Source organism: Onthophagus taurus, chromosome 10 (assembly GCF_036711975.1).
Source record: "Onthophagus taurus isolate NC chromosome 10, IU_Otau_3.0, whole genome shotgun sequence".
NCBI classification, from domain to species: Eukaryota; Metazoa; Arthropoda; class Insecta; order Coleoptera; family Scarabaeidae; genus Onthophagus; species Onthophagus taurus.
Genome location: NC_091975.1, coordinates 1,790,431 through 1,801,997, shown reverse-complemented (window position 1 = coordinate 1,801,997; position 11,567 = coordinate 1,790,431). Strand labels below are relative to the sequence as shown.

At 29.2% G+C, this 11,567-nt stretch overlaps 6 protein-coding genes across 8 annotated transcripts; 2 read left to right on the top strand and 4 right to left on the bottom strand.

Moving 5' to 3' along the window:
* Positions 1-70: 70 nt before the first annotated feature.
* Positions 71-2,150, bottom strand: LOC111428329 (cap methyltransferase 2). The gene is made up of 2 exons (XM_023063810.2): positions 1,595-2,150; positions 71-1,508 (listed from the first exon to the last, which is right to left on the bottom strand). The coding sequence occupies exons 1-2, from the start codon at positions 2,045-2,047 to the stop codon at positions 84-86; spliced, it is 1,878 nt and encodes a 625-aa protein (XP_022919578.2). The 5' UTR covers positions 2,048-2,150; the 3' UTR covers positions 71-83.
* Positions 2,151-2,201: 51 nt separating this feature from the next.
* LOC111428328 (Reduction in Cnn dots 1) lies at positions 2,202-5,597 on the top strand. 2 transcript variants are annotated; one of them, XM_071199293.1, is made up of 10 exons: positions 2,202-2,298; positions 2,412-2,754; positions 2,806-3,067; positions 3,118-3,713; positions 3,765-3,912; positions 4,162-4,339; positions 4,425-4,490; positions 4,582-4,656; positions 4,715-4,894; positions 4,946-5,597. In XM_071199293.1, exons 2-10 carry the CDS (start codon positions 2,432-2,434, stop codon positions 5,527-5,529), a joined length of 2,412 nt encoding a protein of 803 aa, XP_071055394.1. In that variant the 5' UTR covers positions 2,202-2,298; positions 2,412-2,431; the 3' UTR covers positions 5,530-5,597. The 2 variants fall into 2 exon arrangements, with proteins under 2 accessions (XP_071055394.1, XP_022919577.2); XM_023063809.2 differs by lacking the exon at positions 4,425-4,490.
* Positions 5,515-6,291, bottom strand: LOC111428331 (mitochondrial ribosomal protein L30). The gene is made up of 3 exons (XM_023063813.2): positions 6,097-6,291; positions 5,913-6,039; positions 5,515-5,861 (listed from the first exon to the last, which is right to left on the bottom strand). The coding sequence occupies exons 1-3, from the start codon at positions 6,225-6,227 to the stop codon at positions 5,583-5,585; spliced, it is 537 nt and encodes a 178-aa protein (XP_022919581.2). The 5' UTR covers positions 6,228-6,291; the 3' UTR covers positions 5,515-5,582.
* Positions 6,292-6,509: 218 nt separating this feature from the next.
* LOC111428330 (ATPase H(+)-transporting accessory protein 2) lies at positions 6,510-7,833 on the top strand. Its single transcript, XM_023063811.2, has 3 exons — positions 6,510-6,628; positions 6,691-6,818; positions 6,865-7,833. Exons 1-3 carry the CDS (start codon positions 6,586-6,588, stop codon positions 7,663-7,665), a joined length of 972 nt encoding a protein of 323 aa, XP_022919579.2. The 5' UTR covers positions 6,510-6,585; the 3' UTR covers positions 7,666-7,833.
* A 397-nt stretch (positions 7,834-8,230) lies between these two features.
* Positions 8,231-10,150, bottom strand: LOC111428433 (Inorganic pyrophosphatase Nurf-38). Of its 2 annotated transcripts, none has more exons than XM_023063935.2 (5): positions 9,873-10,148; positions 9,428-9,814; positions 8,820-9,096; positions 8,655-8,764; positions 8,231-8,479 (listed from the first exon to the last, which is right to left on the bottom strand). In XM_023063935.2, exons 1-5 carry the CDS (start codon positions 10,060-10,062, stop codon positions 8,448-8,450), a joined length of 996 nt encoding a protein of 331 aa, XP_022919703.1. In that variant the 5' UTR covers positions 10,063-10,148; the 3' UTR covers positions 8,231-8,447. The 2 variants fall into 2 exon arrangements, with proteins under 2 accessions (XP_022919703.1, XP_022919702.1); XM_023063934.2 differs by having other exon boundaries at positions 8,454-8,598; positions 9,873-10,150.
* Positions 10,151-10,428: 278 nt separating this feature from the next.
* On the bottom strand, positions 10,429-11,553 carry LOC111428187 (valacyclovir hydrolase). The gene is made up of 4 exons (XM_023063614.2): positions 11,398-11,553; positions 10,926-11,337; positions 10,623-10,875; positions 10,429-10,569 (listed from the first exon to the last, which is right to left on the bottom strand). The coding sequence occupies exons 1-4, from the start codon at positions 11,479-11,481 to the stop codon at positions 10,479-10,481; spliced, it is 840 nt and encodes a 279-aa protein (XP_022919382.2). The 5' UTR covers positions 11,482-11,553; the 3' UTR covers positions 10,429-10,478.
* Between the last annotated feature and the right edge of the window lie 14 nt (positions 11,554-11,567).

Genomic DNA, 11,567 nt, shown 5'->3' with positions numbered 1-11,567 from the left:
ATATACAACTTAGCGCTGAATAACAATTAAAACTAGAATTAACACTTGCACTAGAACTATAAAAGAAAGATAAATTTAATTTATTATTTATTTCTTAAAACATTTACATTATACTGGCATATACATTTATAAAAAAACCCATTTTGTAATTTTCGAGTATCAATTACCTGTAAAATATCTTGTACAAAACTTGTATTATCATTTAATGTTGAATACAAATTAGATATTTGAATAAAATGCTTCTGGATTGAACAAATTCGAGATTGATTTGGTTTTTCGAGAATAATAGCATTTTTTATGAACCAAAAGGTCTGAAAACAACTTGAAATTAAATACAAAAGACCAACGGAAAAATTAGTTAATAATGGTAAATCAATTACAATAATATTTTTGTTGGTTTTATAACACAACTCGAGATTATTAACACAAACTTTAAATAAGATTTGATGAAACTGACTTACACTATAAATTTTATGAAACGTATTTAATGAAATAATGAGATTTAATGGTTTTAATTTTGATTCGATGAGATTAAAAAGAGAATTAGACTTTTTAGTGAAATGATAATCATAATTAGTTACACTATGATATTTAGAATAACACAAATTAGTAATGAACTTGCCTATTTTTAAATCAATGTGTTCCTCGATGTTTTCCGTACATATTTTAGCATACAAATTTGGGTTAAAATTATCGGTATCATTAAGGATGTCAATAAACCTATGTCTATTTAAATTAGCATTTTTAATTACTCGTTTATCGGCACCAATGCCACAGATTTTATTTTCGCTTTGAAATAAATTTACAATACTTTTGCACTTTTTGTTCATAAATTTGTAATAACTGTATGATTCCTTTTTGTTAAAATGAGTAATATTTTCGTTAATCGTTTTTATTTGGTGCTCCATAAAATAAATAGAACAATGATATAATTGCTTTATAAACGTTTCACTTATATCAGCCTTTTTAAAGAGCGATTTTTCAATCTTACCGGTCTTATATGGTTGTAATAATTCTTCAAAAAACTCGGATTTAATTAAATCTTTACGATATTTTAAACAAATTACATAAACCTCTGAATTACCACTTTTAGAGGTACAAGGTTTAAAAATACACACCTGTTCGAAACTACAATTTAAAAGATATAACATTGATATTGTTCCCTCTTCGTACATAGTAAACATTTTTATAACAAAATTTCCACCATTTCCTAATATTTTCAAAGCTGTTGTTATCTCGCAATAATGTAAAAACTCAACAATTTTCTCCTGGTCACCAGGATTCGACATACAATTAATACTACCATCAGATGTAATTAATTGAACATCAATTTCTTTAAGTTGAGCCACCAAACTTTCGTGGTTGTGATATTTTGTTAAATCTCCGGTAAAATCAACACCAAAAAACCAATTATTTGGGGAAAGGTTGATCAAACGGTCATCTGGAATCATTTTTTCTCTACAATTTCCTTCATAATTTGGATTTAAAGAAGTTCCCAACCAATCCCACTAAAAATAATTAAAATATGTTTGTATGTTTGGTTGCATACACTTCATAACAATTTATTTTTTTAATTTAATGAAGTAAAACTTACTTGTAAATCAGGATTATTTAACTGTATATAATGATTTAAAGCACATATAAACGCTCCTGGTGCTTCACAAAGATGTACACTGTACAAGTTTTTATTCAAAATAACTTTTTCACTCATCAATTTATATTGGCATAGAATCTCATAAAATTTACACCAAGCTTGGGTAATTAATTCCGGTTGATATGTCGATCGTATCGTTCTAACTATCATAGTTGAAGGATCCCTACTTTTGGTGTGTTTTGACCATTCTTGTAAATCGTAACCATTCAATTTTTCCTTAACAGCGTTTAAATATCGCTTATTATTTTGAAACTCAGCAAAATCATACGGTGGGTCTTCGTAAGGTTTCACAGGGATACACCACGATTCATCTGAACAAAAATTAAACTTTTTATTAAACATTTCTAAAACTTTAAAGTTGGAGCTGTTTTCGTTTTCCATGCTTTTGAACATGAAATTAGGCGCGAGTAGTATTTAATTGAAATAATTTTGCAGTTTATTATATTATTTAATCAAAATTAATTATATAACATGTTTTATTTTTTAATTTAATTGATTCTTTAAAAATTAAATTATAATAATGATTATTTTTAATTAACAAGATATGAATGAAGTTAGTTACTTAATGAAGTGACGTTTGACGTTTTGTATCCTATAAATTTTATTAAATAAATAATAATAAATAAATAAACTTTAATAAACCTGTAAGTATTAAGAAAAATTTAAATCTTTTTTTATGTTGTATAGAAAATGTTTAACGTTTTTCGATAATTTTTTTCTGTTGTAAACATAACCTATAACTTTGTTTTTTTTTTAGAGAAAACGTTTACCTCAAACATGTCTCATAAAGAATACGATCTTAATTCCATATATATGGATCATTGCTACTCGAGGCCTCACAACCATGTATTGGAAAGTAGATTTTTAAGGCCAACAAAAACTCTCTTTATTTCACACAAATCTAACAGAAAATCAACGAATCCTTTGGCACCACAACAAGATGTTGATGATGTTATAGATGTTGATGGTTTACCGAATGATCCCCCTATTATTTATGATACTACAAAGGCTAAATATTTAATGGGAGAATGTGAAAGACATGCGTTATTTGCAAGACCTAGAGATGACGATATTGAAGGTTGGGAGGATAAAATTACTCGGTAAAATAAAAAATTTTATATTAATAAAAAAATTGAAGAAATTTTTTGCAGTATAAATTGGTTGCCTTCTCATATACGACTGTTTAACTCAACTGTTGACATTTTAAATTCAGATTACATGTCACGATTAGCCGCTACAGGAGTTTTTAATGAGCCAATTGTACGCAGGAACACTATTCATCGTTCAGTTAGTCGGTTTAGACAATTAATGTGTTCTGTATCTTGGGATATAAAACTTACGCAATGGTTGCACATTTTATTAGTTGATCATCTACCTTTGACTTATTTAGGAATTTATTTAGATATTTTACAGGTACAGTGTTGATAAAAATAAATAATTGTAATAATTAAATTTATTTTAAGACGTTAAAATCAAAATGTCCAATATTCGTTGATAAACTCCTCTTTGGTACAGCAACGAGTAGTCGAATGGGTGCTACAAGCAACGAAAGTTTATTCTCCCTTTTGAAACGGCCTTGGGATCCCGTCGCTTTTCATTTAAATCAAGATAAGCCGAAGAAACTTCCCGGAAACCCAATAATAATTGTAATACCTGCTATGCCTACCACAACATCGTCAAATAACCAATTTAAAAGACTTCAAAGATGGATTGGGTTGTTATCAAATTTGGCCACCGTAATCCCAGTTTATACAAATATTGGGGCAAATGGTCATCGTACCACAATGACGAATTGTTTGGATCAAATGTTAGCAACAACCCGAGCAAGAATACAAGAAATTAAGGATGAATTCCCAGGGAGAAGTTTAATTTTAGCAGGATATAACGCAGGCGCTTCTTTAGCGCTTCAAGTTGCTCAGGTTGAATCGGTTCTTTGCGTTTTATGTTTAGGATTTTCATTGTTAACAGCTGAGGGGAAAAGAGGTGATCCTGATGATAATTTATTAGAGTTGCAATGCCCCGTTTTATTTGTTATTGGACAATGCTCAAATACTTCTTTGTAAGATAAAAAATTGAATTGTTAACAAAATTACACAAGTATATGTTTTAGACAAGAAGATATGGAAGATTTAAGAGAAAGAATGAGGGTTGAAACAGGATTGATTGTTGTGGGTTCCGCCGATGATTATCTTAGAGTTAATAAAAAGAAGAAAAGGGAAGAATCGATAACCCAAGGGGTTGTTGATAGATGTATAGGGGTAAAAATTATTGTGATAACCCATTAATATAAAAATTTATGCATTTTCTAAATATTGTGATAAATATTCAAAATGGCTTCCTTTAAATGTCATTTTGACGTTTTAAAGTTAGGTTAAAATATTATTTTTGAGGTTAAATAATGATTAGAAAGATTGAAAGTTATTAAAAAAATTCTGCGATAATGGGTTTAAAAAAAATTATTTTAAATTGACTAAAATTTATTTATTTTATATTGTTTAAAATTTAAGGATGAAATTGGTGAGTTTGTAAGCGGATTATTGCTTTCGCCGTATCCTCCGCAAATTCGTCTATCTCCCTCGCATATTAACGATACTAATAAGTCCCCGAATAGCGATAGAAGAAGAAATAACTCGAATTGTAGCTCTATTGATAGTGAGCCATCATCGCCGAGAATAACACGACCAGGTTTGAATTTAAACTTTTTATGTTTTTGACCCTTTTGTGCCCTCGCAATAAACAATTAAATATCCTAATTAAAATCCTAATTTAGTAGGTAGACCTCCGGGTACTAAATCTAAAATGCGTGCTAAATGGGGTCATTTTCCCTTACATCCAGGTATTTATTCCTTTAGAATCCTTTTTTAATCAAATTAACCTTATTTTTAAAAAACTTATTAAACATTTTTATAATTTAAATTAATTTTTAGGTATGATTCCACACTCACATAGACTTAATCCAGCGTCGATTTCAATTAATAAACAAACTGGGCCGGAAATTCGAGGTAAATAAATATAGATTTTATTTTATATAACATATTATTAATTATATTGCCAATTCAGTTTTGGAAGATGTTGTTTTAAATGCTGGGGCTGGAAAATTTATAAACGCCGGGCGAGAAATTGACATCTCAAAGATAACTTTATTAGGATCATCAGCAAATGTACATCCTCATTCAACAATTACCCCAACAATGAGTATCATGGATTGCAAAAATAAATGCTTTAATCCCCCACAAAAAGGTAACAAAAAAATATAATTATTTCAACAATAATTAACATTTTAATTCACAGAAATGGGTAAATACATAACCTCAAAAAAACAATTATTAAGCAACAAAGTTCCAAAACCGATTAAGAAACTCCCATATATAACTCCAAATCAACAACAACCAAATTCACTTCAACCTGCAACAAATTTAAGCTCACAAGATATAATGAACTTGCCAATAATCTTTGCTGATGACAACCAAATGTTAACAAATAACGTTATTCAACCAAACGATCCCTCTCAAAATTTGGGGTCTTACACGGTTACAAAACCGGGAAATAGCGGGAAAATTGTTTTTATTAACAAACAGCAGCTTCCTTTAACGACGTCGTTTCCATCGGCGACAATAAAACGACCAGCAGCACCTCCAGTTCCGATTAGAACGAATGCAAATTCGGTGAAATATGCCAAAATTATTTTGTCGAAAAGGGTTGCTGCTGAAGATGGAAAAAAGAATGATAATCAGATGCATGATATTGAAAGTCAATTGGTTGCTACTTCTTTGCCAAATCCAAAGTTTGTAAAAACGGATTTTAGTGAAGAAATTAAGAAAAGATTAGGAGATAGTATTGAAGAAAATGTTTCTAAAATATTTAAATCAGAGTAGATGTATTTATGTTTCGAGTTTAATTATAAAATAAAAAAATTTATGACGTGTTGTTACCACCCACTTAACCACCGTCGTCTTAATTCCCTTCGTAATGTATCCCCATCTAATTTTTTAACATTTTTCACAAAAGATTCACAAGCTATAAGTTTGTTTTCTTCGCCAACCACCTTGGTGACAATCAACTCGCCATTTTCTTTTAAAAACGTTCCCTTTGAATCTATTGGAAAACCATTCGGAAAAGTTATAGGTACTATTTGGATTAAATGCTTAATTTTCCATAAACGGCTATTATTTTCTGGGGTATTTTTTACGATTGCTATATCACTTTGCTAAAAATTAATTATTTGTATTATTAATTAGTTAATAATAAGATCATTAACCTTTCCATCTAATTTAAACTCAGTTAAAATTTTCTTTTCAAAATGAGGTATCCCTTTTAAAGTTGTGATACGTTTTATCTTGAATAATTTAGATGGAGCGTATTCTTCATCTTTAAAGTCGCTGTTTCTATAAAAAGTTAAAATTGAATTACAACCAAGGAGTTGAAATTGATTATTAAGTTACTTTGGGTAATATTTAAACCCGGAGTATTGCACGCCTTCATTTTTCCAATTATACGCGTTTCTGCTTGCGAATCGAGAATATAATTGAAGTGGAAATATTTGCTTATTTAAATATTTTAATGATATATTCATGATTTTTCGTGATTAAATATTTTTAGGTTATGCTGATTTTAGAATTTTAGGTTAGGAACTAATTTCACGTTTATAAATGTCGATTAAAAGTAAAATTAAATAAAATAACAAAAATATTAATAATTATTTAATTTAAGTGTATTAACTCGGATTATTTAATGATTTAATTAAAATTGTTATAAATTTTCATTTAGTGACATCTATTAACGAAATGATATACTTAAAAAAGAAATCGATGATTTAAAGTTGCGCATGCGTAAACATGGAATGTCAGTCCCTCCCTGTCACATTTCACAAAGTCATATGATTGCCATTCTAAGTCACAAGTTTTAAGAGTTGGGGCTACTTTTTGATTAAAATGTATAAAATATGTGTGTATGTTTGTACATTAATAGTTCTGGGTAAATATAATACTAATTTGAATATCATTATTACTTATATATTCTATATTTTACATAAACAGTAAACTCATCTGGTGAATTTACCATTTTACACCACCCGAAAAGCTTAGAATTTAAAGGACACGATTCATTGAAACAAAGCCTTTTACCGGAGGTGTTTTCTACTTCTTTGGGATTAACAACAGAGAAGGTAAAAAATTATTTAAATGTTTTAAGTCGCTGATTATTATTTATAGGAGTCAAACTGGCAAGGATTATATTTATCAGATCCGTTTAATTTAGCTGAAAATATCTTCTCCATTACCATCGATGGAGTTTCAACACTTGATTTAAATAAAGGCCATTTTTATCCCCTTATTACCGATGTAGATGAAAACGAAGTCTTCTCTACTTTACAAAATCGAATTTTAGATCACAATCCAAAAGACGGTAATCGTTTATTAAGAGTCGATTTATCTCAAGATGATACAAGCTCTGTTTATGAATTATTTAAAAATAAAATTAAAACTCAAAATGTTCAATATAAATATTTAAACACTGATTTGGAGGAAGATCGTAAATTTGTTGAGGAGTTCCAAGTGTTAAAAGCTGTTGCTGATGCTTTAGAACTTGGTACCGTTCAAAGAGAAGCTTTACCAAAAGTACTTTGGCTTAAATTGGGATCTTTACATGCTTTATCTGATGTTTATGGTAAAAACTCTACGGTTGTTCAAGAAGCTAAACAACTTTTAAGTGAAACTTTCCTTACGATTAATCAATCATTGCAAAAAATGTTTTCTGGAAGAGTTCTTATCACCGTTATTACCAGCGATGCTAGTCATACAAGAAGGTTTAAACGAGATGCCACCCCATCCGATTTGAATTTAGCAAAAACTTACAGCGATGATTATCCAGTTATTTTCAATATAATTTTATGGTTTTGTGTTGTTTTCTTTTTTGCTTTACTCGCCATCTCTATGTATATTGCTGATATGGACCCTGGTCGTGATTCGATTATTTATCGTATGACCAGTACACGTATGAAGAAAGATAATTAAATTAATTATTAAACACAAATAATTATAATATAAAAGGAATTTAGTCGTAATAGTATTAAAGGTAATGTTGTAAATTTTTTCTTTCTTTTATTGTTATGTATAGATGATGTAATTGTGAGACATTCCTAAGTGTAAATAAATTGAAAATAAAGTTAAAATATTTTTTAATTAAGATAAATCATTAAGAGCCTACTTTACCACTTAGTCGGTTAGTCTCTGAGGGGCGCCAACGAATATTTTATTTATTTCAAATGCAATAAACAATTTTGCCAGGCTAAAACAACATTATATTATTTATTTGTTTATAAAATAAATTTATGGAATCAAATTCAGTAGTAGTCATGGACAAAGTATAGTATTCTACTCACATATAATGAGCTATAATTCACTCAGGTTAATTTTATCAGTCGCTACGCTCGTGACATAAACTTAACCTTAGTGAATAATAGCCCTCATTATATGCTCCTATAATAATATACTATTATTATAATTAATATATTTTCTAAGGCAACACCCATACACGCTATGTGTGATTGGTTGCCTATCTTAAAAAATGGTACTAATAAATAACTAACATCTTTATTTCACAAGTTGTTTCACTTATAAATGTAATTTTACACTGGTAAATACAACCGACTTAGATATTGTATTGTTTAGATAAAAAAAAAACCACCATGAAAATAAAAAATACAGATAAATAACTAAATGTTAATCACAAATGCAGCCCATTTTTGCTCTATTAAAAAAGAACCTTTCCGGTTAAAATTAATCTATCCCATGTTCTACTTGAGATGAACGTAATGCCATTTATCCACTGAAACAGAATAATGAATTATAACAACTTACAAAATTAATATTAACAAAAGAAAAGGCACAAATTCTACAGTTTGCATGAACAAGATTGGTTATTCCTCACAAAAAATATCTTGTCAACTGAAAGAGAAAGTTTCAACACTCAACAAAGCAAAAATAAATAAGAGTTTAATTACCAATTGGATCTATGGGTTGTGGTTGTGCCAAAGGAGGTGTTTTATTTACGATATCATTCGCCTCAGATGATGATATTTTAAATGGACTCCCATCAATTGTTGTATTTACACTAAAAAAATGTAAGAAAATTGATTTTTACATTAAAAAGATAGTTATAAACTTACACAGATATTCCATTTCCATCAACCTCTTTATTCACCAACAATTTCCAAAAGCCGTGGACTTCTTCAACAACATTTTGAGCAAAAGCTGCTGGTTTTGCTTCACCGTTAAAAGCAAATTGATTTTCTGGTTTACCATCGGGAATTTTATAGATTTTAAACCACTCCACTGAAGCTTTTAGTAATCCAGGAAAATGTTTTTCAACATCTGGAATATCATTTACTTGGTCAGCAATCGGATCATTTACGTCGATAGCCAAAACCTTCCAATCAGTCTCGCCTTAAACAAAAAAACAAATAATTTTATAAGTATTTTAGTTATCTTGAGTATTTTTGATTAATGGAATTTGAGTCGTAAAAAAAAACAATTAGGTTATTACTAAGTAGCTTATCAAAAGATATAAAAATTTTAAAAATCCAATCAATTCAGTCATTATGTAATTGAAACATGCAATTCTTACTTTATCTCATAACTTGATAAGTGCTACAATATGTAAGTTGAAGGTCAAGAATTATATTGATTATTCAATTAGATAATGCACAAAAAATGATATTAACCTTTAATTTTGACTTTCTCTTTATGGGTTGGTCATTTTTTCAAGAAATCTCACCTTCATCTATCAAAGCAATAGTTCCTAAAACTTTCACTTGAAGAATTTCGCCTCTTTTAGCCACCCTGTACCCGATTTCAATAACATCAATTGGATCGTTATCCCCTTTACATCCCGTTCCATCATCTAAGTGTTCCGGATTTTCCCAAGTTTGTGGTAAAGCTCCATAATTCCATATGTAACCATGATGTGGGAAACAATTAGCTACGAATCGAACTTTTCCCTTCTTTACATCTTGCTTAATTGGATTCAAAGTTTCCTTCATTGTAATTTCCATTTTTGCATTAGTCCACCTTGGTACTTCCACAACCATATTGTAGGTTTTCTTAACGGCGTCTGCTACCAAAGGGATATCGTGAAGCGGTGAAATCGGACCATTTTGATCCTCTGTTACAAATTTATTAATCATTTGAGGTTAGAATTTTTTAGGTTAGATTTAACTTACTAATGTAAACCCGATAATCTTGGGTGTTCGGGGAACCTCTTTCTACTATGGAATAAGCCATTTTATGCGTAACGGTTGACTGCAAACGGGATACTAACGCGGGAACGTTTCTAATCGATGTAAAAGGTTTTTGACAGATGAATTTTTTGACGTTAATGAGCACGTGCGAATAACGACCGGTGGCAAACATTGTAACACCATCTGGCGAGGTTCAAACAAGTTAAATTAATAAATTTTTTATTAATTTACTGTATATGCGACGTGAATTAATTTTTAACATAAATGGACTTTGTGCTATTAATTTATAAAGATATTTACAGGAATTTATATTTGGCGTTTTTTTTTTTTGAATGACAAAATAGTTTTAAATAACAGTAAAAGATGGCGCTGAATTAATAAATTAATTAAAATTAATCAAAAATATTAATTAATTTAAAGGGAAATTATTATATTTCAAAGAATTAATTTAATTTTGTGCGCATTATTTGTAAATGATAATAATGAATATAATAAAATGAATTAAAATATGATTATTATTTGAAATAAAAGATGGCGCTTTTATTTAAAGATTTCAAATTATTTTATTAATTAATTTCAACAAATTTCTTATTCTAAAAGAAATTTAGTCACCAAATCATTAAATTCATCAGAATATTTTAAATGAATGTTGTGTTTACCATCTGGAAACTTATATAACCTAAAAAATGAACACAATAACATCATAAATTAACGATATCATATTATTATTACCTTGAATTCTTAATGTTTTTAGTTAAAAACTCAGGATGTTCAGGTGCTACTAAAGGATCTTTATCACCATGTAATATAAAAGTAGGGCACTTTATCTTTACTAAATCTGCTTTGCAAATATCGCCTCCGTTTTTGTATAATTCCCCAACTGCATCACACCAACTTCCCCACATCTTTTGCAAGCCATCATTTCCATACAATTTTACCAATGGTGCACGCATTCTTTCCGACCATTTACTTACATCGCGAATTTCTACAAAAAATTCCACCAAGAATTTTTAAATAATCAGCATATTTTTTTACTTTCATATTGTTGATATTCCCATTCGATAATGTAAGCATTTGATCCCCAGGTGACTAATTTACGCAAGACTTGGGGGTATTTAGCTGCTAAAATCATTGCTGAAATTCCACCATCACTCCACCCTAAAATGGAATAATTATCCTCCCCTAACGTTTTCATAAATTCAAAAGCCATATCAGCATCGTTTCTATAAAATTCTTTGTTAAAAACTCGATTCGGTGGTCTACTAAATCCATATCCCGGAGGATCCCATGCGATTATTGTAAATTGATTCTTATCTAATTTCTCTATTTGTGGTTTAAAATCACTCCAAATTGTTCCAAGAGCACCAGGGCAACAGAGGATTTTATGGGGACCATTTCCTTCTTTTACATAATTTATTGTTTGATTTTTTACTTGAATTTTAGTTTCCTTATAAACAATAAAATGTTAGATCTTAATTTATGGAATACAATAAAATTAGTTACTTACCTTTATAGTAGAATATTTGCATAAATTTACAATTAAATTTCTATTAGAAGGAATTTTTAGGAGTTTACAACTAAAAGATAACATTTTGTACTGTGGAATCACCTAAAAATACGTGACCTTGTTTAAAATGAAGAAAATCGTACGACGGTTTTATCACGGGTAAAATAGGC

Bases quoted from the DNA above. Each gene is read 5' to 3' on its own strand.
- LOC111428329 (XM_023063810.2), bottom strand. From the start codon at position 2,047: ATGTTCAAAAGCATGGAAAACGAAAACAGCTCCAACTTTAAAGTTTTA. The intron at 1,509-1,594 runs GTAAGTTTTACT...AATTATTTTTAG, and splicing joins TAAATAATCCTGATTTACAA to TGGGATTGGTTGGGAACTTC.
- LOC111428328 (XM_071199293.1), top strand. From the start codon at position 2,432: ATGTCTCATAAAGAATACGATCTTAATTCCATATATATGGATCATTGC. The intron at 2,755-2,805 runs GTAAAATAAAAA...AATTTTTTGCAG, and splicing joins TGGGAGGATAAAATTACTCG to TATAAATTGGTTGCCTTCTC. The intron at 4,340-4,424 runs GTTTGAATTTAA...ATCCTAATTTAG, and splicing joins GCCGAGAATAACACGACCAG to TAGGTAGACCTCCGGGTACT.
- LOC111428331 (XM_023063813.2), bottom strand. From the start codon at position 6,227: ATGAATATATCATTAAAATATTTAAATAAGCAAATATTTCCACTTCAA. The intron at 6,040-6,096 runs GTAACTTAATAA...AACTTTTTATAG, and splicing joins GGGTTTAAATATTACCCAAA to AAACAGCGACTTTAAAGATG. The intron at 5,862-5,912 runs GTTAATGATCTT...ATTAATTTTTAG, and splicing joins AGTTTAAATTAGATGGAAAG to CAAAGTGATATAGCAATCGT.
- LOC111428330 (XM_023063811.2), top strand. From the start codon at position 6,586: ATGTATAAAATATGTGTGTATGTTTGTACATTAATAGTTCTGG. The intron at 6,629-6,690 runs GTAAATATAATA...TTACATAAACAG, and splicing joins TTGTACATTAATAGTTCTGG to TAAACTCATCTGGTGAATTT. The intron at 6,819-6,864 runs GTAAAAAATTAT...TATTATTTATAG, and splicing joins TGGGATTAACAACAGAGAAG to GAGTCAAACTGGCAAGGATT.
- LOC111428433 (XM_023063934.2), bottom strand. From the start codon at position 10,062: ATGTTTGCCACCGGTCGTTATTCGCACGTGCTCATTAACGTCAAAAAA. The intron at 9,097-9,427 runs GTGAGATTTCTT...TTTTTGTTTAAG, and splicing joins TATTGCTTTGATAGATGAAG to GCGAGACTGATTGGAAGGTT. The intron at 8,599-8,654 runs GTAATTAAACTC...TTTCTCTTTCAG, and splicing joins ACAACCCATAGATCCAATTG to TTGACAAGATATTTTTTGTG.
- LOC111428187 (XM_023063614.2), bottom strand. From the start codon at position 11,481: ATGTTATCTTTTAGTTGTAAACTCCTAAAAATTCCTTCTAATAGAAAT. The intron at 11,338-11,397 runs GTAAGTAACTAA...ATTGTTTATAAG, and splicing joins GCAAATATTCTACTATAAAG to GAAACTAAAATTCAAGTAAA. The intron at 10,570-10,622 runs GTAATAATAATA...TTCATTTTTTAG, and splicing joins AAAAACATTAAGAATTCAAG to GTTATATAAGTTTCCAGATG.